The sequence below is a fragment of the Rhinoraja longicauda genome, chromosome 33 (genome assembly GCF_053455715.1).
Source record: "Rhinoraja longicauda isolate Sanriku21f chromosome 33, sRhiLon1.1, whole genome shotgun sequence".
In the NCBI taxonomy this organism is placed as follows: Eukaryota; Metazoa; Chordata; class Chondrichthyes; order Rajiformes; family Arhynchobatidae; genus Rhinoraja; species Rhinoraja longicauda.
Genome location: NC_135985.1, coordinates 10598847 through 10624840, shown reverse-complemented (window position 1 = coordinate 10624840; position 25994 = coordinate 10598847). Strand labels below are relative to the sequence as shown.

The 25994-nt window shown below is 43.6% G+C and overlaps 1 protein-coding gene across 2 annotated transcripts in view; it reads right to left on the bottom strand.

Annotated features, from left to right (window-relative positions):
• The window catches only part of LOC144609083 (cell migration-inducing and hyaluronan-binding protein-like), a 151286-nt gene that overhangs the window by 53159 nt on the left and 72133 nt on the right, over window positions 1–25994 (bottom strand). For both annotated transcript variants that reach the window (XM_078427454.1, XM_078427453.1), the window contains 6 exons: window positions 25648–25743; window positions 24496–24617; window positions 20992–21139; window positions 18851–19042; window positions 7602–7771; window positions 6754–6963 (listed from right to left, as the gene is read on the bottom strand). In XM_078427454.1, the coding sequence (XP_078283580.1) occupies window positions 6754–6963; window positions 7602–7771; window positions 18851–19042; window positions 20992–21139; window positions 24496–24617; window positions 25648–25743 (938 nt within the window). The remainder of the gene's footprint in view (window positions 1–6753; window positions 6964–7601; window positions 7772–18850; window positions 19043–20991; window positions 21140–24495; window positions 24618–25647; window positions 25744–25994) is intronic.

Sequence of the window (25994 nt, the reverse complement as noted above, 5' to 3'; positions counted from 1 at the left end):
CTCCAGCCAGGGGCGGCACAGTGGTGCAGCGGTAGAGTTGCTGCCTTCACAGCACCAGAGACATGGGTTCGAACCAGACTACGGGCACTGTCTGTATGGAGCTTATATGTTATCCCAATGGACCGCATGGGTTTTCTCCGGGTGCTCCGACTTCCTCCCACACTCCTAATATGTACTGGTTTGTAGGTTAATTAGCTTTGGGAAGTTGTAAAATTATCCCTAGTGTGTAGAATAATGTACTGGTTGATCACTGGTTAGTGCTGACTCAGTGCGGCTCGAGAGCCTGTTTCTGCGCTGTTTCTCCACTGTCCAATGTCTTAAAGTCTAAAGTAAATACATTTGCTGCTCTATCTTCCTATTTCTATATTCACTGACATTCCACACTGGAAATAAACCTGAGGTTACTACCTTTGTGGTCTTGCTTCTTCACTTCTTGCCTAGCTTCTTGGACTCTGTCTGCAGTGCCTGATCTTGTTTTCTATTTCTGTCGCTGGTGCAAAAAAATGGAGCATGACCCCCTCTGTTTGCTCTTCACCTTCAAGATGTGTTGCAGCTGTTTAATGAAATCCTTGACCCTGGAATCAGAAGGAAACACACCATCCCACAGAAATGCCTAAGCATTCCTTTAACTATCGATAAGACTGTGTTCTCTCTTTATTCCTCCCCTACGCAGGCGGTGCCAGGCTCTCTGCTCTCCTGAAGAACTATCATATCCAGAACAACATAGTAGAGGCAAACTATCAGAGAGCGTGAATGACTCGGGGGACTCCTGCACTACTTGCCCACTCCTCTAGTCTGTCCGGTGGTTGCCCATGACCTCTCTGCCTGCTCACTCTTAACCTTGTGGTGTGACCACCTCACTCAGTGTGTTATCCACCAAGTCCTCTGCCTCATGGATGCACCACAGTGACTCCATCTCCAAGACTCCGGGCTCAGATTGCAACAGCTAGTGATGCTTCTGCACATGCAGCTATCTGAAACACTGCCGTGACCGTGAGCTCCCATTTATGCAGGAAATGCATTCCCCTCAGTTGTCCTGCAGTGTTTCACCCTAACTGATAACTTCAATGAGAAGTTGATGATGGACTCACCACCCAACTACTTGACCTGCTACAAAGTCACACAGACAAACCAGCATTACCACTCCTTCACCCAAGTCCTTTTACTTACTTTAGTTTTAGTTTAAGGTAGACACAAAAAGCTGGTGTAACTCAGCGAGTCAGGCAACATCTCAGGAGAGAAGGAACGGGTGACGTTTCGGGTCAAGACCCGTAGTTAGTCAGTAAAGGTCGGGAGAGCAGCAGCAGGAGCAAGGACGACAATTGGCTGAATTTAGAAAGTAAGTGTGAATTACAGGTAAAAGTCTGTTTAAAAAAGAGTGCCAAAGGGACGCTGGCAGTCAGTCAGTAAAGGTCGGGAGAGCAGGAGCAAGGACGACCATTGGCTGAAAGAAAGTAAGTGTGAACTACAGCAATTAAATTAGAAGCTTGGTAAATTGGCCAATTAGTCAATTTAGTGACTGATATAAACAAGGCTTGCACAAGGGGTGCGGTCCTGTCGAGGGAAGTGCCCTGTGAGAAAAGTGTCCTGTGAAAAGGCAAATGTGGGTCCCTTGAAGACAGAAGCAGGGGAATTTATTACGGGGAACAAGGAAATGGCAGACGAGTTGAACCGGTACTTTGGATCTGTCTTCCCTAAGGAAAATACAAACAATCTCCCAGATGTTCTAGTGGCCAGAGATCCTAGGGTGATGGAGGAACTGAAGGAAATTCACATTAGGCAGGAAATGGTGTTGGGTAGACTGATGGGACTGAAGGCTGATAAATCCCCAGGGCCTGATGGTCTGCATCCTAGGGTACTTAAGGAGGTGGCACTTGAAATCATGGACGCATTGGTGATCATTTTCCAATGTTCTATAGATTCAGGATCAGTTCCTGTGGATTGGAGGGTAGCTAATGTTATCCCACTTTTTAAGAAAGGAGGGAGAGAGAAAACAGGAAATTATAGACCAGTTAGTCTGACATCAGTGGTGGGGAAGATGCTGGAGTAAAATATACAAGACGAAATTGCGGAGCATTTGGATAGCAGTAACAGGATCGTTCCGAGTCAGCATGGATTTATGAAGGGGAAATCATGCTTGACTAATCTTCTGGAATTTTTTGAGGATGTAACTAGGAAAATGGACATGGGTGTAGTGTACCTTGACTTTCAGAAAGCCTTCGACAAGGTCCCACATAGGAGATTAGTTGGCAAAATTAGAGCACATGGTATTGGGGGTAGGGTACTGACATGATAGAAAATTGGTTGGCAGACAGAAAGCAAAGAGTGGAGATAAATGGGTCCCTTTCAGAATGGCAGGCAGTGACTAGTGGGGTACCACAAGGCTCAGTGCTGGGACCGCAGCTATTTACAATATACATTAATGACTTGGATGAAGGGATTAAAAGTAACATTAGCAAATTTGCAGATGACACAAAGCTGGGGGGCAGTGTGAACTGTGAGGAAGATGCTATGAGGTTGCAGGGTGACTTGGACAGGTTGTGTGAGTGGGCGGATGCATGGCAAATACAGTTTAATGTGGATAAGTGTGAGGTTATCCACTTTGGTGGTAAGAATAGGAAGGCAGATTATTATCTGAATGGTGTCAAGTTAGGAAAAGGGGACGTACAACGAGATCTGAGTGTCCTAGTGCATCAGTCACTGAAAGGAAGCATGCAGATACAGCAGGCAGTGAAGAAAGCCAATGGAATGTTGGCCTTCATAACAAGAGGAGTTGAGTATAAGAGCAAAGAGGTCCTTTTACAGTTGTACAGGGCCCTAGTGAGACCGCACCTGGAGTACTGTGTGCAGTTTTGGTCCCCAAATTTGAGGAAGAATATTCCTGCTATTGAGGGCGGTTTATCAAGGTTTACTAGGTTAATTCCCGGAATGGTGGGACTGTCGTACGTTGAAAGATTGGAGCGACTAGGCTTATATACACTGGAATTTAGAAGGATGAGAGGGAATCTTATTGAAACATATAAGATTATTAAGGGTTTGCACACGTTAGAGGCAGGAGACATGTTCCCAATGTTGGGGGCGTCCAGCACAAGGGGCCACAGTTTAAGAATAAGGGGTAGGCCATTTAGAACAAAGATGAGGAAAAACTTTTTCAGTCAGAGAGTTGTAAATCTGTGGAATTCTCTGCCTCAGAAGGCAGTGGAGGCCAGTTCTCTGAATGCTTTCAAGAGAGAGCTAGATAGAGCTCTTAAGGATAGCGGAGTCAGGTGGTATGGAGAGAAGGCAGGAACGGGGTACTGATTGAGAATGATCAGCCATGATCACATTGAATGGTGGTGTTGGCTCGAAGGGCTGAATGGCCTCCTCCTGCACCTATTGTCTATTGAACCTGCGTCTCTGGCACAGTAAGACAGCAACTCTACTGTTGCTCCACTGTGCTGCCCTTATTTACCAAAGTCCATACTCCAAAACCTTCCGAGTCTTCCTTATTAAACTTCCAGTAGCATTAGGCCTCACATATTCTTCAAACACTTCTTGTATTTTGTTTTACCTTATTACAGTAGGAGACCTTTTTTCCAACCTGCCTTTCTGTTTTTAGAACAGCAATGGATTTCCCAACGTTCATCCTCATTATACTGCATCTGCCATGCATTAATCTACTCACTCAAGTTGATTAAATCCCACTGGAGCTTCTTTTCCATTCTCTTCACATTCCACCCCACTCCCAGCTTTGTTTTGTCTGCGGACTTGGAGATGATACATTTAGTTGCCTGATCCAAGTCATTGATAGATACTGTGGATAGCTGGTGCCCAAGCATTGATTCCTGTGGCATCCCCTAGTTAGGGCTCACCATTCAGCATCAGATCAATTATTCCTACTCTACTTGTAGGGTGGCACAGTGGCGTCGAAGTAGGGCAGCTGCCTTACAGCACCAGAGACCCAGGTTCGATCCTGACTACGGGTGCTGTCTGTACGGAGTTTGTACGTTCTCCCTGTGACCGCGTGCGTTTTCTCTTGGTGCTCCGGTTTCCTCCCACACTCCAAAGACGTACAGGTTTGTAGATTTATTGGCTTTGGTAAAATTGTGAATTGCCCCTAGTGTGTAGGTGTAGGACAGCGATAGTGCGCGGAGTGATCGCTGGTCAGCGAGGATCCGGTGGGCCAAAGGGCCTGTTTCCGCGCTGTATCTCTAAAGTCTAAACTCTAAGCACCAGACGTCAGGATGGAACCAGATGCTTCACTAAATCTCCTCTGTCGAGTTGAAAGCACATCTAACCTGATGCTCCTGAGCTTACCTCTGAATCAAGGAGGACTTTAAACAATATAACACTTTCTCGGTACTGTACTGAAGGTCAGCACAAAATTTGTGCTCATATATCTGGAACAGCATTTGAACCCACATCCCTCGATTCTGAAGTGAGACTCCTGTCAACAAGGCACGATAGATAACTTTTCTGATATATCTTTAAAGAAATAGGTATGGCAAGATATATTTTTATATGATTGGGAAATATGCTTGACTAATGCTAAGTTTACTTTTCACTGAATGGATTCATTGTAAAATGGTGAATCATCTGTTTGCTGCAGGGCAAAATTCACTAATCCCAAGGTCCTCGAGAGAGAGCCAAGTTTTAAGAGATGTGTTTTTGGAGTTAATACTGAGTTGCCATTTCTGCTACCAGTCCATAGATGGTAAACGTATAAAACATCACACCGGCATTGCTATGCCAACCATGGGAACATCAGACCAGCTAAAAGGTTCCAAGAGATTAATGCTGAAGACTGTTGAAAAGGGCCTTGCCTTAAATCCAGACAGGGAACAGGCAAATGAAACATGCACCAGAGTCAGTAAACATTAAACGGTTAGTTTAAAGTTGCAAGAGAAAAATACATCAGAACTAATCACACAACGTGGAAATGTTTAAAATAGGTAACTTGACTCCTCCTTGAAAGAAGTCACAGCACTGTATCGTGCCATGTGTGGCTGGATAATGTTGGTTTACAGGTTTAAATTTTGCAACTGGACTGAAGGGAGGAAGCAGTGTGAAGTTGAGACGAGCAAACAATATTTTAATTTATGTCTCCGCAGAGTCATGACTTCACTCGCTGTGTTTGAGGGATCAGTGCAGAAACTTTCCACTGATGTTTGAATGCCAAGGTTTGGAAAGCAAATGAGCTTGGTAATGATTAAATGGAGCACAGAACACTAGGCGTGATCACTTCTCCCATCCAACTGGTAGTATAAGAAAATAACTGCAGATGCTGGTACAAATCGAAGGTATTTATTCACAAAATGCTGGAGTAACTCAGCAGGTCAGGCAGCATCTCAGGAGAGAAGGAATGGGTGACGTTTCGGGTTGAGACCCTTCTTCATACTGACCCGAAACGTCTCCCATCCAACTGAAGGCTGTGGAGGACAAGTCAATTGATATATGTAAGGCAGAGATAGATAGATTCTTGATTAGCATGGGTGTCAGGAGTTATGGGGAGAAGGCAGGAGAATGAGGTCGAGAGCGAAAGATAGATCAGCCATGATTGAATGGCGGAATAGACTTGATGGGCCAAATGGTCTAATTCTGCTCCTGTCACTTACGAACTGATCTCCATGTGAAGGGTGGAATTCTACAATTGAGAATCTAAATCCATCTGTAAGTAACTCATGTAATCTAAAGATTAGAATGTTATAAAACCAAATGAAAATAACTTTGAAATATCCTGCTAGAATTTGGAAAGATATCCAAATATGGGAAAAATGTGAGAATGAATTTATCACAATAGGATTCTGCGCATAAATAAAACCTGCACATAATTAAAAATTATTGCACTTCTTACAGCCACTTTTACAACCTCAGGAGGTACCAACATTAGAATGGATGTTCTTTTTAATGGCAAAGTAAAATACTGCAGATGCTGCATATCTGAAAAAAAACCAGGAAAAGCCAGAAATACTCAGCAGACCATTTAATATCTGTGGAGTAAAAAATACTAGTTAAGGTTTCCTGTTGAAGGCTTCATGGAAAAAAAAAAATCTTCTGAGATACCAACTGACCTGCATATTACTTTTTGAAGTGCAGGTATTTACATGATAAATATGATCACTAATTATCACATGTCAAGATCCCTGCAAACACAATAATGTGCAAAAATAGTTTAGTTTAGAGATACAGCGCGTAACCAAGCCTTTCGGCCCATCACGTCCGCAGCGACCAGCGATCCCCGCACATTAACACTATCCTACACATCAAATAGTCAGTTCAAATTACATTGTTTGAGTGGATATATTTTGATCAAACTGCTGAGCTCTCCAACACAAGAAATAGTCTCACAATACCCTTTATATCCTCTTGCAAAAGGCGATGCCTTAATCTCCAATGAAATATTTGAACAACATCTCTGTCACCATTCCTGATTAGTTCAATGGAACATAAGCTTGAATTATAGCTCAAGACTCTGGGTAACATAATGACAATTTGAATGGAATTTGTGAAGACTGAGGGTCAGGTTTAGAGGGATCTGGGCCAAACGCAGGCAGGTGGGACTAGTATAGATGCGACATGTTGGCCGGTGTGGGCAAGTTGGGCCATAGGGTCTGTTTCCATGCTGCAAGACTCTAACTATACTGAAAATAATTTCATGTTGATGAATTCAGAGGATTCAAAAGGATAAATTTATGTCTATTGTAGGGCCATTTTGTTCTGTAACATAAAAACTGTTGTAACGTTATTACTTGCACTTGATTAGCCATCACTCACCAACAATCCATTGGATCCATGAATGGTCACACATCGCGAGAAAGAATCATGAATAGAGACTCCCTTCACATATGTTGGAGGGGTGTAGCCCCCTTTCCCATCCACATCTCCTGTCATGTGGAAATGAATAGGGTAGTGGCCCATGGACTGCTGGCCCATGTGTTTCAGCTCAGCACCTTCAATGTGAACTGCTTTAAAACCCACACCCATCTGCAGGACACAAGAGAGAGACAACGTTCAAGTATAAATATACTGCACTCAGTAAAGTAAATCCAGAATTCTCAAATAACCCATGCAACAACCTATGGTGGAAATCTTTACATCTCTTCAATTGAAGAGAGACACAAAATGCTGGAGTAACTCTGCAGGACAGGCAGCAACTCAGGAGAGAAGGAATGGGTGACGTTTCGGGTCTGATGTTTCAGACTGAAGTCTGAAGAAGGGTCTCGACCCGAAGCGTCACCCATTCCTTCTCTCCAGTGAAGCTGCCTGTCCTGCTGAGTTACTCCAGCATTTTGTGTCTATCTTCAGTTTAAACCAGCATCTGCAGTTCCTTCCTGCCTGTTATCCATCGAGTCTGATAAAGGGTTCTGACCCAAAACATCACCTATTCCTTTTCTCCAGAGATGCTTCCAGACCCGCTGAATTACTCCAGCATTTTGTGTCTATCCTGTTATCCATAAACAAATTCAGTTAAAATGCTAGAACTGCTAAATGTTTTCTCCCTGGTCAATTTCAGAGTCTAGATTTATTTAAATTAACTCTGCTAATGATTGACAATGATTTTAATTTAGCATTTCCATCAATGTCAGGAACGGTTTGTTTTACTTCATTGAATATTCACCTACCTTAATGTGGCCGCCAACTGTGTCATACCCAAAATAGGTGCAGGCATTGTTGCCGTAGCATTGTGCTTCCATCTCTCCCATGATTACTATGTTTCTGGACAGCATTCCCACTTCTGCTCGCATGTCGACGCCATCTACTTCACGTCCCATGTGCAAATACTTCGCTTTTCCTGAAAGATTGAAAGTACACGGTCAGTGCCAACTTAGTCCGTATGCCAACCAGCTGCGGCACCAGGATCACCATGGGAGGAGCACCGTGGGCCAGAGAGAGGGGCCAATGCACTTTCCATCCAGCCCTCAGCTTTACTTCAGGCCTGGCTGACATACCGATCATGATCTCATTCATTTGAATGGGCTTGCTGACTCCGCGAGCATAAGGCAACGCAATAAATATTTCGAGTTATTTTACTTAATCTTCCTGGTCTTAGTTATTCTTCTTACTTGAAGATGCTTTCATTATCTAAAATATGGATGATTTTCATTTTTGATTATCTAAATCTATTTGAATATTCTCTCGGTGGAGTGGTCTCTGGGGCATGTTCAGGACCAGCCCAGCCCTCACTGTGGCATGGTGGACAGGTGTGGAGTATCCTCACGATGTGTCCTCTGCATCTTGAACAGGGGAGTGTGAATGGGATGATCCTGTGCAGTGGGTCCAGGGATATGGCACTGGCTGCCTTGATTCTGCCCACCCAAAATACTGCCCAGTTCACAGACAGAGAGGTTGCATGACAACAGGCATGGCACACTGCCACCCCACCGCCATTACCAGCTTCGACATCTTAAAAATCTTTATAGCTTATAGAAACATAGAAACATAGAAAATAGGTGCAGGAGTAGGCCATTCGGCCCTTCGAGCCTGCACCGCCATTCAATATGATCATGGCTGATCATTCAGCTCAGTAGCCTGTACCTGCCTTCTCTCCATACCCCCTGATCCCTTTAGCAAAAAGGGCCACATCTAACTCCCTCTTAAATATAGCCAATGAACTGGCCTCAACTACCTTCTGTGGCAGAGAATTCCACAGACTCACCACTCTCTGTGTGAAGAAATGTTTTCTCATCGCGGTCCTAAAAGACTTCCCCCTTATCCTTAAGCTGTGACCCCTGGTTCTGGACTCCCCCAACATCGGGAACAATCTTCCCGCATCTAGCCTCTCCAACCCCTTAAGAATTTTATATGTTTCTATAAGATCCCCCCTCAGTCTTCTAAATTCCAGCGAGTACAAGCCCAGTCTATCCAGTCTTTCCTCATATGTAAGTCCCGCCATCCCAGGGATCAATCTGGTGAACCTTCTCTGTACTCCCTCTAAGGCAAGAACGTTTTTCCTCAGGTTAGGAGACCAAAACTGCACACAATACTCCAGGTGCGGTCTCACCAAGGCCCTGTACAACTGCAGCAGAACCTCCCTGCTCCTAAACTCAAATCCTCTTGCTATGAATGCCAACATACCATTCGCTTTCTTCACTGCCTGCAGCACCTGCATGCTTGCTTTCAATGACTGGTGCACCATGACACCCAGGTCACGTTGCATCTCCCCTTCTCCCAATCGGTCACCATTCAGGTAATACTCTGCTTTCCTGTTCTTGCCGCCAAAGTTGATAACCTCACATTTATCCACATTATATTGCATCTGCCATGCATTTGCCCACTCGCCTAATCTATCCAAGTCACTCTGCAGCCTCCTAGCATCCTCCTCGCAGCTAACACTGCCACCCAGCTTCGTGTCATCCGCAAACTTAGAGATGTTGCATTCAATTCCCTCGTCCAAATCATTAATATACACTGTAAATAACTGGGGTCCCAGCATTGAGCCTTGCGGTACCCCACTAGTCACTGCCTGCCATTCCGAAAAGGACCCGTTTATTCCTACTCTTTGCTTCCTGTCCGCCAACCAATTTTCTATCCACCTCAACACTGAACCCTCAATACCGTGTGCTTTAAGTTTGTACACCAATCTCCTATGTGGGACCTTGTCGAAGGCCTTCTGAAAGTCCAGATATAACACATCGACTGGTTCTCCCTTATCCACTCTATTAGTTACATCCTCGAAAAATTCTATAAGATTCGTCAGACATGATTTGCCTTTGGTAAATCCATGCTGACTTTGTCTGATGATATCACCACTTTCCAAATGTAATGCTATCACATCTTTAATAACTGCTATCACATCTTTACCTACACCAGCCACACAAAAGAGGAAGGATGATTGGAATTACACAATAAAAGTTGGCTTGCCTTTCAGTGTCACACTAACCTAGGTACTGCAACACATTTAATGCAGGTCTGACCATGGCAAGTGGAAACTTAACCAATTGTTTTGCAAACGAAAAACAGACCGCTTACATTTTGCTGACAAGTTAAACTGTCCATTGGGACAGGAGGAGGTTGACAGGATGAGTGGGTGGTAATGTGAGAGGTCCAATACTCTGCCGAGGCCGAGGCCGATGCATGGCCTTGGGGTTTTCATTCTGACTGCTCCTTCTCCACTCTGGGCAGTCTTCTCCTTCTTGCGTTTGAGGCAGCAGAAATTATGTGACACCCTCCAGGCGCTGTAGCCAGTGCAATGTGCTGTTGTCGAGGGCCGTGAGGTCTACCCCTCCACCAGGGGGACGGAGGACAGCGCAGTCGAAAATGCCGTGCTGCGCTGTTTGCTGGTCTGCTCCACACACGCAGGCTGCTGATGGACGCAACCCCCAACGATGCATGTTGGCGTTGAATCGACCGACCCGGTTCAGGGCAACCCGGTTCAGGGTGACCCACTCTTTGCGGGGCATGTCCGAGCCGGGTGTGGCTGTGGTGTTCGGTGCGACAGTGAATTGAGGAGGTCGCAATGTCTGTTCCCAGCTGGTTCTCCATGCTCCTAGTATGTTGAAACCGGAGCCACAGAGGGCAGTCAAACGCCAGAGATGATCAGGGAGTAGTGCAGATGTTGCACTTCAACGAAGCTTTGAGCACATTCCTTGCATCTATCCCTTTATCCAACTCATAATCTCTTCTGCTTTTGAGTTTGGAAATAGGACATGTTTCAGAAGTCTGTCATTGGTCACGTGAGTGGCACATACGTCAGATCATTTTCATTAACAAGTAACAACCTGCTAAATTATTTAGATACACGTAGCACGAGTGGTGGGTTACAAACTTAATACCTGTTGAAAGTAGCCCAGGGTTCAGAAGCATATAAGAGGACACTGCTATCTGGGTGGTTGGTGCCAGATCCGAGATTCTAATCTTCAAATAATATTTTCTTCAATCAAACAAAGGGTGTGCTGGCACCATGAAGGTGATGGCAAACTTCATCATCAATGTCTGCCTAGTCTGAGAGGTTGCTCTGGACATGTGGACTGTAGTCCATGTTTTCCATTGTTTCATTGTGAACCTTTATTGGTGGAGGACAGGTGGTAAAGGTGGTCTCGACGATGTTGGACGTACAGGGCTATCCTCTCAAAAGCTTTGATGTTCATCTCAATCACGTCTTGGGCTCGGTCTCAAAGTATGTGCAAATGCAAGCATTAAAAACCTCAGTAACACAACTCCAGCATTATATGCTTGCTGGATCTGTGTTACTGAGGTCATGTTCTGTAAGATGGCTCTGCAAAATCCCCCAAATTCAATGAAAGGATAAACAAACCCAACATTGGCATTCTCTGCCAGGCCATCGTCCCCAGTGTTGAGGCCCTGGTTTCCCTCAGATGTTTATGTTGGGAAAGTCATGGACTTTGCATGGCTGACACCCGATTCCAGAAAGTTAATTCCCGGAATGGCGGGACTGTCGTATGTTGAAAGACTGGAGCGATTGGGCTTGTATACACTGGAATTTAGAAGGATGAGGGGGGATCTTATTGAAACATAGAAGATAATTAGGGGATTGGACACATTAGAGGCAGGAAACATGTTCCCAATGTTGGTGGAATCCAGAACAAGGGGCCACAGTTTAAGAATAAGGGGTAGGCCATTTAGAACGGAGATGAGGAAGAACTTTTTCAGTCAGAGAGTGGCGAAGGTGTGGAATTCTCTGCCTCAGAAGGCAGTGGAGGCCAGTTCGTTGGATGCTTTCAAGAGAGAGCTGGATAGAGCTCTTAAGGATAGCGGAGTGAGGGGGTATGGGGAGAAGGCAGGAACGGGGTACTGATTGAGAGTGATCAGCCATGATCGCATTGAATGGCGGTGCTGGCTCGAAGGGCTGAATGGCCTACTCCTGCACCTATTGTCTATTGTCTATTGACCCCCTAATCCAAGGTGTGCCATGGGAGGGTATCACCGTGTGGACAGTAAAAGAGATTCAAGGTTGTGCTCAAAGCAAACTTGAGAATTGTAAACATTCCCGCTGACTCCAGGGAAGCACTGTCCCTTAACCGTTAAAGAGGAGTATTTGAGAAATCAAACCTTCAGGCTACACATCTGGAGAACACAGAAGCTCTGCATCAACAGTGGAAGGAATGCATCGCCTCACAAATCAACCACTATCCCACCACATCAGGCACCACACGACCCATCCGGGGAAGGATCCATGGGCCTCATTAGCCAACTCAGACACAAAGGACTAGAGTGTAAGCTAGTCATCCCTCAATCCTGAGCTACTGCTTAAATAAAAGGACTAACTAAAAAAAGGAATACTGTATGTTCATCTCTGAAGGCAGGATTTTGCATAACGAATTATTGGTTAATTTTAACAGACAACACTAACTTCTGTACCTCTTCTCAATGACCTTCAATATCATCTCCTCATATTCGCATTAACCTGGCTACTATGAATACAAGGTGAAGGCACACCAAAACATTGTACAAGTGAATGGTCAATTATTCAATAAGTGGGCTTTACAATGTTGATGTTTCCTCTTTGGTACTAGAGATTGCAGATTCAAAATAAAGTGACGATAGCAAAATTACCACAGATGCTTTTTTTAAAGTGGGCTTTCCCCCTAATTACCACTTTTTAAAATCGACTCCTAACACGTATAGGATCAGTTAATCTTAAAGCAGGTATAAACTACAATTGCGTAGGAAATGAACTGCAGATGCTGGTTTAAACCGAAGATAGACACAAAATGCTGGAGTAACTCAGCGGGATAGGTAGTATCTTTGGGTCAAGAAGGGTCTCTCCAGAGATGCTGCCTGTCCCGCTGAGTTACTCCAGCATTTTGTGTCTATCTTCGTCAAAAACTACAATTGCTCTCAACCCTCGATGAAGCACAACTTTATTCCTGTTCTGACCAATTAACCTACAAATTTGTACACCTTTGGAGTGTGGGAGGAAAGTGGAGCTTCCCAGAGAAAACCAACGCACGTCACAGGGAGAACGTACAAACTCCGTACAGACAGCACCCGTAGTCAGGATCGAACCTGGGTCTCTGGCGCTGTAAGACAGCAACTGTACCGCTGCGCCACCGTGCTGACCTTGATATCACATGGAGTGAATTGAATTGGCTATAGACGCTTCTGCAATGAATTGGATTTCAGGAGGAAGCAAACGATCACTTAGACAATAGGCAATAGGTGCAGGAGGAGGCCATTCGGCCCTTCGAGCCAGCACCGCCATTCAATGCGATCATGGCTGATCATTCTCAATCAGTACCCCGTTCCTGCCTTCTCCCCATACCCCCTGGCTCCGCTATCCTTAAGAGCTCTATCTAGCTCTCTCTTGAATGCATTCAGAGAATTGGCCTCCACTGCCTTCCGAGGCAGAGAATTCCACAGATTCACAACTCTCTGACTGAAAAAGTTTTTCCTCATCTCAGTTCTAAATGGCCTACCCCTTATTCTTAAACTGTGGCCCCTTGTTCTGGACTCCCCCAACATTGGGAACATGTTTCCTGCCTCTAACGTGTCCAACCCCTTAATAATCTTATACGTTTCGATAAGATCCCCTCTCATCCTTCTAAATTCCAGTGTATACAAGCCTAGTCGCTCCAGTCTTTCAACATATGACAGTCCCGCCATCCCGGGAATTAACCTAGTAAACCTACACTGCACGCCCTCAAGAGCAAGAATATCCTTCCTCAAATTTGGAGACCAAAACTGCACACAGTACTCCAGGTGCGGTCTCACTAGGGCCCTGTACAACTGCAGAAGGACCTCTTTGCTCCTATACTCAACTCCTCTTGTTACGCACTTCTTCCGCATTTCTGGCTGAACATGACTGTGAATGTAGAAACAAAGAACTGCAGATGCAGGTTTTATACCAACGATAGACACAAAGTGCTGGAGTAACTCAGCGGGTCAGGCAACATCTTCCTGGAGACAAAGGGTAGTTGGTTTTTCGGGTTGGAACCCTTCTTCAGACTGAAATGATCTGAAGAAGGGTCCCGGCTAGATACGTCACCCATCCTTTGCCTCCAGCGATGCTGTCTGACCTGCTGTGCTACTCCAGCACTTTGTGTCCATGATTGTCTCTGACATTCAAATGCTGGGCCTCACCTTCATTGAGGATGAGGATATTGGGAGTCTCATCCTCGTGTTTGTAGTTTAAATGTGGTAGGCTGCAGAGATTTATTATGATTATTACTGGTTGTAAGATTGCTCGGCCCTGTCTATTGCATGTTGATTTTGTTTTTGGCATGCACGTACTCCTGGACTGCAGCTTCACTAGGCGGTAGGTTTCATTTTATTTGTGTGGTATTGCTGATTTAAATTGATTTTGAATCAAGCTATTTAAATTCAGTGGAGATTAACAGATTAATGGAAGAAAATCAGAAACATATGCAAATAGAAGTATCCAAAGATATCGCACTCTGCTGTTTTCAACTGAAATTCCTCCATGATAGAAAAAAAGAGTAAAGAAAATAAAAACATTAAGAAAATTAAATTAGACATCTTGGTCACAGGCAAAGTGTACTTTGGTTGTCCTAACACATCAGATGTCTGTTACAACCTATGCCCAAGGCATTGTACATTTGCAGAGTGGGTGGTTTGTCAAAATCTAGGGTTGGGTTCCTTGGAGTCCAGCATTTGATGCGTGGAGCAGGAGGGAGGGAAGTGAATGGAGGCCCCCCCGGCCTTATCGTGGATTCAGTGGGGATGGAGATCAGGGGTGCACCAACAGTATTGTAAGAGGGGTTAGGTCAACCAGAACAGACAACAATGTTGCTGTACAACAGTCTGGAGACCAGGAGTCAAAGCAGGGGCAGAGAATGGAACAATGAGGAAATGTGCTGTGGTGGGAGGTGACGTTCAGGAGGCTGACTGGAGATCAAAGGTGGAGGAGACATGGAAGAATGCCGATGTTGGAATCTTGAGAACAAAAGTCCACTTTTAGTGGAAAAGTCCTCCACTAAAAGTCAGTCACTAAAAACAAGGTGGAAAACAAATGTTTTATTAGGAAGGATTGCTGTCATCTTTTCACTGGTCCTCTGAAGGAGACAGGGATGGTTTAAATTTTGTGGACTCGTAAAATAGAATCGCATTGCCACCGAATATATAAAATCCCCAATTTTCCCTTCTGCCGATTGTCAGAAGGCTCAGAGTTTACTTGCTGTGGTCACTGAGACCGCAAGATGTGTCCTGGAAATCCCACATGCCGAAGACTGCATGAAACTTGGGATTCAGCTTCCAGGTTAATCCTTTAACTGCAAAATGAATCTCAAAAGCTTTTCACTGTACCTCAGTGCACGTGACAATAAATGAATCTGAACTGAACCTCTTTATCACACTTGATAACTCAAAACCTCCAGTCCCAGTCACATTCTTGTAAATATTCTTTGCACCATTTCCAGTTTAATGACATCCTTCCTAGAGCAGGGTGTTCAGAACTGTACTCTTACAGTTGGTAAGACCGCAATTACATTCTGTAAATATGGCCTTACCAACTTCTTGTATAGCTGTAAAATGATGTCCCAATTCTTGTACACAGTATGAAGGCAAGCGTGCCAACCAGGGGCAGGAGGTAGACAGTAAATGGTAGGGCCCTTCTTCATTACCACATCTGTCTGTATGATATGGAATTATGCCCCTTCACCTCTTGCTCTCCCTGTTCTATAGCACCCCAGGGCTCTCCCATTTACTGTGCGAATCCTGCCCTGGTTTGCCTTCCCAAATTGCAACACTTCTGCATTTGTCCAATTTACACTCCATCTGCTATTCCTTGTCCCATTAATCCAGTTGCTTGGGATCCCATTGTAATCTTAGATAAGCTTCTTCTCTCTTCACTATACCACACATTTAGTGTAATCCGTGCATTTTGCTAACAATGCCACCTAATTCTCATCCAAATCGCTGAGGTTTTCCAGCTTGACCACACCTTTCCCACAACGTGGTGACACAATACTCTAAATGCGGCCTCACCAACATCTTATATAACTGTAACATGACCTCTAAATTCAATACTCTGATGAAGGCCAGTGTGCCGAATGCCTTTTTAACCACCATCCCTATCTGTGATGTACTCAAACTCGTTCCATTTTTAAATTCTGAGAACTTTAATGCGAAGATAAAGTGTGAGGAGAAACATAAAAAAAGTAAACTTAGCTGTAAAACGAATCAGCCTCAAATTGGTAGTCCCAAATTTGTTATTTGTACAACCCAAGAGCTGTAGCCTCATCAAACCTGCCCCATGTTTATAGCTTGAGTATTTAGGGTGGCATGGTGGTGCAGCGGTGGAGTTGCTGCCAAACAACGCTTACAGCGCCAGAGACCTGGGTTCGATCCTGACTATGGGTGCTATCTGTACGGAGTTCGTACGTTCTCCCCTTGACCGCGTGGGTTTTCTCTGAGATCTTCAGTTTCCTCCCACAATCCAAAGACGTACAGGTTGGTAGGTTAATTGGCTTGGTCTAAATGTAAAAAATTGTCCCTAGTGCGTGTAGAATAGTGTTAATGTGCGGGGGGTCGCTGGTCGGTGTGGACTCGGTGGGCCGAAGAGCCCATTTCTGCGCTATATCTCGAAACTAAACTAAAGCATTAGGAATTCCTATCCCTAAAATTATCTCCAACATGTTAATCTTCAATAATTGCACACTTTTCAATGTTGCCCAATTATTTGGTAATCTAACAGGCCAGGTTTCTGCTATGAGAATCACAGTCGCTAAATATTTTCAGCCATTGTACTTCATCAAAGCAATTGTGAATTGTTAACATCTGGCACACATCAGGACATTAGCATATTCTGTAAACATTCCCATCGAGCTGGGATAAAGTCTCCTTTCTTGGGATCAATCCAAGTAAACAATCAATCACACAATAACTTTATTAGCCAAGTATGTTTTGCAACATACGAGGAACTTCATTTGCCACACAGTCATAACAATAAAAAGCAACAGGACACACAAAATACAATTTAACATGAACATCCACCACAGTGACTCCTCCACATTCCTCACTGTGATAGCAACACATGCAGAAACAGTAACGCAAGGCTTGGCTCATTCTATGCTACTGTCACACACCACATATAATTGCAAAAGCTTGATTGTAAAAATCATCCTGAGAATTGATGCGTAGCAGATGATAAATGCAGGCTGGAGGTGGTTTGGATTTTGCCAGTTGTTCCCTTTAATTTTTTAGACTATCTTTTCCTCATTTTTAACAACTTAGTACATTGACAAGATTTGAGAGAGAGACTTTTATTGATCAAGGTCATTCACCATAACTTGAAGCCTGCTAAGTCCACAGCTGCCTGTCTGGAGTAGTCACTGGTAAAACCTCAGGGAATTTTTATATATGGGCATCAAAGTTTCTCTGTTTAGTTATATTATCCACATCATGCTAATCATTGTGCAATATCTTTCCATATCAATATTTTCAAATCATCACTTCATCCTTATTTGTACCGAACTCTATCTGCCATGTCTTATTCATTTCACCATCCTATGACAGCCCAAATTCTATAAGCCTGGTATCCACTTTGCCAAGTTTCCTACAATTTACAAAGTTTATAACAGTGCTACCTAAACAGAAGTCACAGTTATTTATAATATTGTGCATATAGCATAAGCATTGGTCTCAGTCAGGTGCAAAATTTAACACTGATTTCTCAACAGCTCTAGCCAAGGGTCCGGATCCAAGCATCGGAGTGAATGAAACAGAATTTGAATAGACAAAGAAGAGGAAAAGCAATGTGGATTCATACAACATATTTAACAAATGAGATTGAAACCATTTATAATCAGCAGCAAAACAAAAAGGATCAGTATCTGTGAAATTGTATGTCAAGTGAAGGGAATAAATAAGGAATGGGAAAAGAGTGGTCAGGGTGACTGATGCATACAGAGTGTATGTGCTCAGCTAAATGGCCACCTAGTACACGCTCAATCTCACCGAGTAGAGGAAGCCACAACGAAAGCACCAAATGCAGTACACAATGTTGGAGGAGGTGCATGCAAATCTCTACTTGACCTGAAGGGGCTGTTTAGGACGCAGAATGGTGGTGAGGGAGGACTATTGAACTATTGGATTGCAAGGTGTGGAAATACATTCGATAGTTTAGTTTAGAGATACAGCGTGGAAACAGGCCCTTTGCCGACCAGCGATCCCCGCACACTAACATTATCCTACACACACTAGGGGCATATTACAATTTTTACTAAGCCAATTAGCCTTCAATCCTGTACGTCTTTGGAGTGTGGGAGGAAACCGGAGGACCCGGGAAAAAACCACGCAGGCGAACATATAAAATCCATACAGACAGTACCCGTAGTCAGGATCGAACCTGGGTCTCTGGCGCTGTAAGGCAGCAAATCTACCGCCACCATGCCACCCCTCATAGACGGATAATGATAACTGCCTTAGAATTACTTTACTCAGTACATTCACTTTTTCTTACAATTGATTTTGTTAGAAACTACCCTACTTGCCCTGCCTAACATGGTGCAGGCAGAGAGCTGGGGTGTCTGGGGTGAGGTTTCTCTAAAGGTCCTGTTGGACGCCATAGGAAATCCACCAGTGCAGATTGGGGACAGAGCAGTAAATGTGGCCTGGCAGAAGCTTAAAGGCCAAGCTGCACTAGAATTGTGGGAAAATAGTGGGAAAACCCCCTGTAGAAGTGCTGTTAGAACATTTACCTCACTATTTATCTCACCTTCAGTATCCATCACCAATTTCACCATTCGCCTGGTCTAAAATGCCCACTGCTTTGAGCTGATAATGGAGGAATTAAATGATGCCTTTGTTGCCTGAGAGTCGCATGGAGCGCTTTTCACAGCCTGCATTACCACCCACTTTAGCAATCCGAATGCCAGTCCTTTCCTATTGTTTTACTCAATTGTTGAAATTTCATCTGAGTTCAGTAGCCACGTCAATTATAAGGAAATTGTACCTTGGAGCTTGACTTGATTTTCTTTGCATTCCGGACAATGTAAAAGCTGAAATTCTTCAGTCTGATACATAGAATAATCCGTGCTGGCAACAAAAACGACGTCACCGGCTTTCCATGTGCTGGCATCTTCTGCTAAGTCCACAATACTGCTGTTAACATGTCTATCTATGGTAACTGTCACCTTGGGCCACACTGAAACAAGACAAATAAATGATGTGAGTGTGTATGCATTAAGCAACATCTCCTGCCAATTTCTACATTGTAAAGCAGAACCATAAGCAAACTTATACAGAACAATCTTACAGCAATATAAACATTAAAAAAATAACAAACATTATTTTCCTGCACATGGATTGAATATTAAAATGTTTTCTTTGAATACACACTAGTTTGATGAGGCAAAGTTAAACGTTTCAGCTTCATTTTCAGTTAACTGTGCATCTTCCTCACAGCTGATAGTGTCCATCCTAACTTTGCATTTTCAGCAATACTTGAATATGTTGCATGAAAACTGGGAGCAGGGGTGGGCCAAATGGTGTACTTGTATCTTTGATTTAATCTGGAGTAAAAGGAGAAATTGGACTTCCTTCCATTACAGATCTCACTTTCCCTGCCTCTATTGAATTTGTTCTGATGGCCAGGCTTTCCACACCCGTGTCTTTGAGATGTCTTTCCTTCTTCTTAACTAAAGATTTCTCTTTGACTTGAGCAATCACTTTGCAGAACACCTTTGTTCGATCCTGAGCAAAGCACAAATTACTGGAGTAACTCAGCAGGTCAGGCAGCATCTGTGGAGGAAATGGAGAGGCGACGTTTCGGATCGGGTGAAATTCCACTCACCTGTCACCTTAGTTCTCCATCCTACTCCCACTGTGATTTATTTCTCTGGGCTCCAATTCCCAATGAACAATCATCGACGTGAAAAACTGGCTCTGCTTAACTCTACATTTTGCCTGACATGCTGTGTGTTTTTAGCATTTGCTGTTTTTTGCTTTCAGCGCTAGCAGAGTTTTGTTTCAATTAACTTTAGGTCAGCTGTTCCGAACAATCTGTTTTTATGTTTCTTGCCAGAATACCGCTGTGTTCTACCTTTGCTTTCCTTATCAATACCTTGGGGTGATGCTTGTGGAAAGCTTAATGAATCATCTACACTGCTCGCCCACATGGTAGGGTTTGAAAGGCACAAAATAAAAGATTAAAGCCCAGAAGATGAAGGTAGTGGAAAGGGAATGTGTGAGTTTCAGAGTGGAAAGCTTAAGAATCGACCATCACACACAGCTCTGGATCACATCAAGCCTGACGACAGGCTGTTTCCTGCAGAGAAATGAAAACAGAATGTATTGGGGATGGGTATGCTGTTACTGAAGGAAAAATAAACTAGCCAAGGGAATAATAAAATGAAGACCCAGAAAATTGCATTTACTGGAATTTTGTGCAAAAATAAAACTGCTGGAGGAGTCAGATGATTGGGCAGCACAGAGTTCCGCCAGCAGTTTGTTTTTTGAACATTGAGGTGAGATGGTCTCATATCAAACATGCAAAAACAAAATCAAGAAATTGGGTGAATGAACAAAAGAGTTCAGTTTATTTAGAGTTCAGTTTATTGTCACATGTACCGAGCGAGGTACAGTGAAAAGCTTTTGTTGCGTGCTAACCAGTCAGTGGAAAGACATTACATGATTACAATCGAGCCGTCCACAGTGTACAGATACATGACAAGGGGAATAACGTAAATAACATTTAGGGCAAGATAAAGTCGATCAAAGATAGTCTGACTAAGTAGTAGCTCAGGACTGCTCTCTAGTTGTTGGTGGGATGGTTCAGTTGCTTGATAGCGGCTGGGAAAAAACTGGGAAGAAATGGGCCAAGGTGACTTTGGCACGACACCCCTAGTGCAATTACTATAAAAAAGGTAGAGACAATGTTTTCCTATTATAAAATGATTTTACAAAATTGTAGAGAATAAATTAAGATTTATTATTATGTACATAAAAGGTTGCATACGATAAATATGGATTTAATTAGCTTGTTAAATGTTGACATGAAAACAGTTTCATAGTAATTTTCAGGTTCTAGTCATGCATGTTACAGATATTATATCTAGAGCATAGCAGTAAGAGATAATCAGACCTAGGACTGACCTGGTTTACCACAAAGGAAGCGTACTTTGTAGTTATGGCAGATGCTATTAACCTGATCCTTATTACGGCAAACAAACCCATAGTCCAGGTCATGCTTATGGAAAACCTGTGCTGTTAGACTGGCTGGAATCCCATCAACTGTCGCAACCTAAAAAAAGAGGGAAAACGGCAGAGTAATTAGACACATCATTTACATCTGCATTTTTCTGTTTTAGTGAAGTTAACAGTGTGAAATTAGGAGAAACCTTTGTCCAATTGAAACACTTGACAGCACATGTTGAAATGCAACCTGCCGATCTCTTGATTTGACTTTGGCCAAAACTTCAGAGTAATTGGGCTCATATCATGTACATCTGCACTTTTCTGATTTTCTTAAGTTAACAGTGCAATATTTGACTAAACTTTTACCCAATTGATAGATTTTGTTCACGAGCAAAAATGCAAACATTTTGCAATCTTCCAACAGGTTCAACTTTTAAATGTTAAGGGTTGATGAAGAAAATGAGAGTCATAGAGTGATACAGTGTGGAAACAGGCCCTTCGGCCCAACTTGCCCACACTGGCCAACATGTTCCAGCTACACTCGTTCCACTTGCCCACATCTGGCCGATATCCCTCCAAACCGTCCTGTCCATGGTACTTGTCTAACTGTTCCTTAAATGTTGGGATAGTCCCTGCCTCAACTACCTCCTCTGGCAGCTTGTTCCATACACCCACCTCCCTTTGCGAGAAAACGTTACCCCTCAGATTCCAATTCAATCTTTTCCCCTTCACCTTAAACCAATGTCCTCTGGTCCTCGATTCACCTACTCTGGGCAAGAGACTCTGAACATCTACCCGATCTATTCCTCTCATGATTTTATACACCTCTATAAGATCACCTAAAGGAAAAATTGCTTTACTATGCTTCGGAAAACGGGTTATTTTGGAGTGAAGTTCTAACCCAGTGCAGACTAGTCAAACAAGCAATATCTCACATGTTGCCTCCCCTTGCAGTGGCTGCCTGATTGTCATTGTCCATTGTGTAGGTACCAGGCCATCTGACCAAATACAATACAATACAATATATCTGTATTGTCATTGTACAGGGTACAACGAGATTGGGAATGCGCCTTCCATATGATGCAATAAATTAATTAGCTAATCAGCATAAATTTAGACAACCCAGTGAAACAAAATTAGAAACAGTTTTAAAACAAAATATAGTGCAAATAGGTCTGTGCCGGTTCGCTGTGCGATGTGGCCATCCAACTCAGCAGGACCAGTTCAGAGCAGCTATGGCCCTGGGGATGAAGCTGTTCCTGAGTCTGGAGGTGCGGGCATAGAAGGCCTTATAGCGTCTGCCAGATGGTAGAAGTTCGAACAGACTATTGCAGGGGTGTGAGGAGTCTTTGTGAATGCTGGTGGCTTTCCTGAGGCATCGCGTGTTGTAGATGCCCTCCAAGGCTGGTAGCTGTGTTCCGATAATCTTCTGAGCTCTATAGACTACCCGCTGAACAGCTCTCCTCTCTGCCTCCGTGCAGCTGAGGTACCACACAGGGATGCCAGGCGTTAGGATGCTCTCTATGATGCAGCGGTAGAAGGTCGTCAGCAGCTGTTGGGGCAGACCAGACTTTTTCAGTGTTCTCGGGGAGAACAGTCGTTGCTGTGCCTTCTTGACCAGCGCAGCAGTGTTAGTGGTCCATGTGAGGTCCTCCGAAATGTGAGTGCCCAGAAACTTGAAGCTGGACACTCTCTCCACACTGTCCCCGTTTATAAAGATCAGAGCGTATTCCCTATTATGTGACCTACGGAAGTTGATGATCAGCTCCTTGGTCTTGGAGGTGTTTAGGGACAGGTTGTTATCTGAGCACCAGTCCGCCAGGTTCTGCACCTCTACTCTGTAGTCTGTTTCATCACCGTTGGTGATCAGCCCGATCACCGTTGTGTCGTCTGCAAACTTAACAATGGTGTTGGTGTCAAATGCAGGAACATAGTCTTGTGTGAAGAGGGAGTAGAGCATGGGGCTCAAAACACAGCCCTGTGGTGTGCCGATACTTAGGGTGGTAGTGGAGGACAGGTGCGGGCCCATTCTCACTGCCTGCGGTCGCTCCATCAAGAAATCCAGGATCCAGTCGTATAACGACGAGCTGAGGCCTAGCTGGTGGAGTTTGGTGATGAGCTTGGTGGGGATGACCGTGTTGAAGGCAGAGCTATAGTCTATGAATAGCATCCTCACGTACGTGCCCTGTCTCTCCAGGTGAGTCAGGACAGTGTGAAGAGCCAGAGAGATGGCGCCCTCTGTGGATCTGTTTGCCCTGTATGCAAATTGATGCGAGTCCAGTCCCAGTGAGGCACAAATGCTGGATTTGATGTGTGAGAGGACCAGCCTTTCAAAGCACTTCATGACTATAGGAGTTAGGGCAACCGGACGGTAGTCGTTCAGGTTGGTGATCTTTGCTTTTTTCGGCACCGGCACTATGGTAGTCGACTTCAGGCACTTGGGGACCGTAGCCAGAGATAACGACAGGTTAAAGATCCTGGTGAATACCTCAGCCAGCTGTTCAGCACAGTCCCTGGTGGGGGCTTGTTAAAATATCATTGGGAGCTGATTTCAATTTTAACTGGATAACCTGAGGTGGAAGTAACAGCAACTTATTCCTTGTCCAACTGGACAAGATCTAACAAAGTAAATCGTTTAAACCTATTTCTGCTTTTGTTTAGAGATACAGCTATAGAAATAGGCCCTTCAGCCACACCGAACATCAATCACCCTAGACTAGCTCCATGTTATCCCACTTACGCATCCTAAACATTAGGGGCAATTTATAGAACTCAATTAACCGGCAAACCTGTACGTCTTTGGAATGTGGGAGGAAACCAGAGCACTCGGAGGAAACACACGTGGTCACAGGGAGAACGTGCAAACTCCGCATAGACAGCACCCATGTAGTTAGGATCGAACCCGGGTCACACCCACCAGAAGATCACCCAAAATAAAAATAAAAATCAGATAATAAAAAACCTGAAACCTGAAATAAATAAATGGGTGCCATCTGAGTTTAAACATTTGCTTTAAAATCTAATTTAGAGAATTGGTCTGCAAATCTACAAACCACAAATTTAGTTTCATAACTTTCCATTGCTTTATCCTCCTCAAGAATTTAGTTTGACATCCTGAAGACCTTTGACGGTACAGTTCACTTATGAACACATCACTGCAGACTTTTATAACAAGTCTGAACCTGAATACCCCAAGACTATTAACAGTTAGGAAAGAAGGTACAGAGTGCAGTTTATGTATCATTGTTCCAAGCAGTAGTGCAGCAAGATTGGACGTGGGGTGTTTCAATAATTGGGAATTGGTTTATAAATTAAGAGTTTTCATTTAAAGGAGTAACCAGTAGTTACAGTTCCATGTTTGTCATAGAGTCACACAGCGTAGAGACAGGCCCTTCAGCCCAACTGGTCCTGGGTCACCCATATTGAAGCAATGACCAAGAAAGTTTACAGATGAAGGTTTACCTGCATATCAATTGGACTCTCACAGATCTTTCCAGGAAAAGCAGATTTCAAGTCCGTCAATTTTTCCCAGTCTCCTGAACCTCGCTCATCATCTCTGTTAAACCAGGCAGTCCACTCCACATCTGCAAGCAAGAGGCAGAAAAGAAAAGTTCCAGTGGTAACTGCAAGCCTACCGATTGAATGTTGCACATGTGGATGGAATGGATGACAAAAGAGGAACGTGTTGAAGATTACAATCTAGTTGTTGGTGTGTCTTCTCACTGTTCTCCTGAAACTTCATTGCTGTAATTCACTGTACATTGACCAGCAACAGTATAACTAATAGACTACCATTCAAAAACGAAGTTATTAAACTCCTGCAGCTTTGATATAATAAGTTCAGAATTTCAGGAGAATATTGCACCTCAGACTTTGCAATACACTCCACAGTGTAGTACTCCTGCAGTACCCTACTAGTCACAGCCAGGCAATCTGAGACCGATGTATTTATTTCCAATCTGCGCTTTATGTCCGATAAAAATCTCAATCCCTGTTAATACATTATCCCCAATTACAAATACTTCAATTTCTTGTGTGGGACCTTATCAAAAACCGTCTGGAAACCCAAATACAATGTACCCACTAGTTCCCCTTATCTATTCCACCATTCAATTTCAAGGCTGGGTGACTGGACTCTCATATTGCGTGCGACATAAATGACCTTCCCATCACCTAACCTGCATCAAGTCCCATTCTCTGTTCTTGTTGACTTACTTACTCTTGTTTCCAGTTATGTAACTAATGAATTAAAAAAACATTTCAATTTTATTTTCAAATCACCCATAGCCTTGCCCCTAACAAGTTTTGAGTTGATTCAGAGTTGACAGTGCTATGCACTGAGCCAAGCTTAAGAACTGAAATTGTTAAGAACTTCGCACAAGCACAATATTGGTTAGGATTCTGGCATGAAGATAAAAGGGATATATATTTTAATTTTATAGACAATCTCTTTCAAAAACCCAACTTCAGTTAAACTTGATTCTCATTTTGCCAATTTGAGCACACCTGGAATGCAAATACATTAAATGCTTCACAGTCTGGAACGTCAAAGACTTAGCAATGTGAGAATTAGTTTTGAGGCATAAATTAACCCTGACAATACATTGTTCCTACCTTGTACCCACTCACTTACTGAACCCACAGTAAAGTGATCTCCATTTGGCGACTGGAAAAGTTTAAACACCTTTGCAGCAGCAGATCCTCTGGCACCTGTGAGATCACCAACAAGAGAATGGATTCAGATCAAAATCATGTTTCTTGTCCTGAAAGCTTTACATTCATGTTTGTTATTTTCATAGACATTTCACAAGCAAATAAACGATCCTCTATTCCCAACCCAAACCTTTTCTTCATAGCTCTGCAATTTTTATTCTGCCAGATTCTAATCCAATTCCCCCTGAAAAGCCCATTTGATTTAATTTGTTGTTTTATTTTTGTTCGCGCAAGATTCTGGATTAATA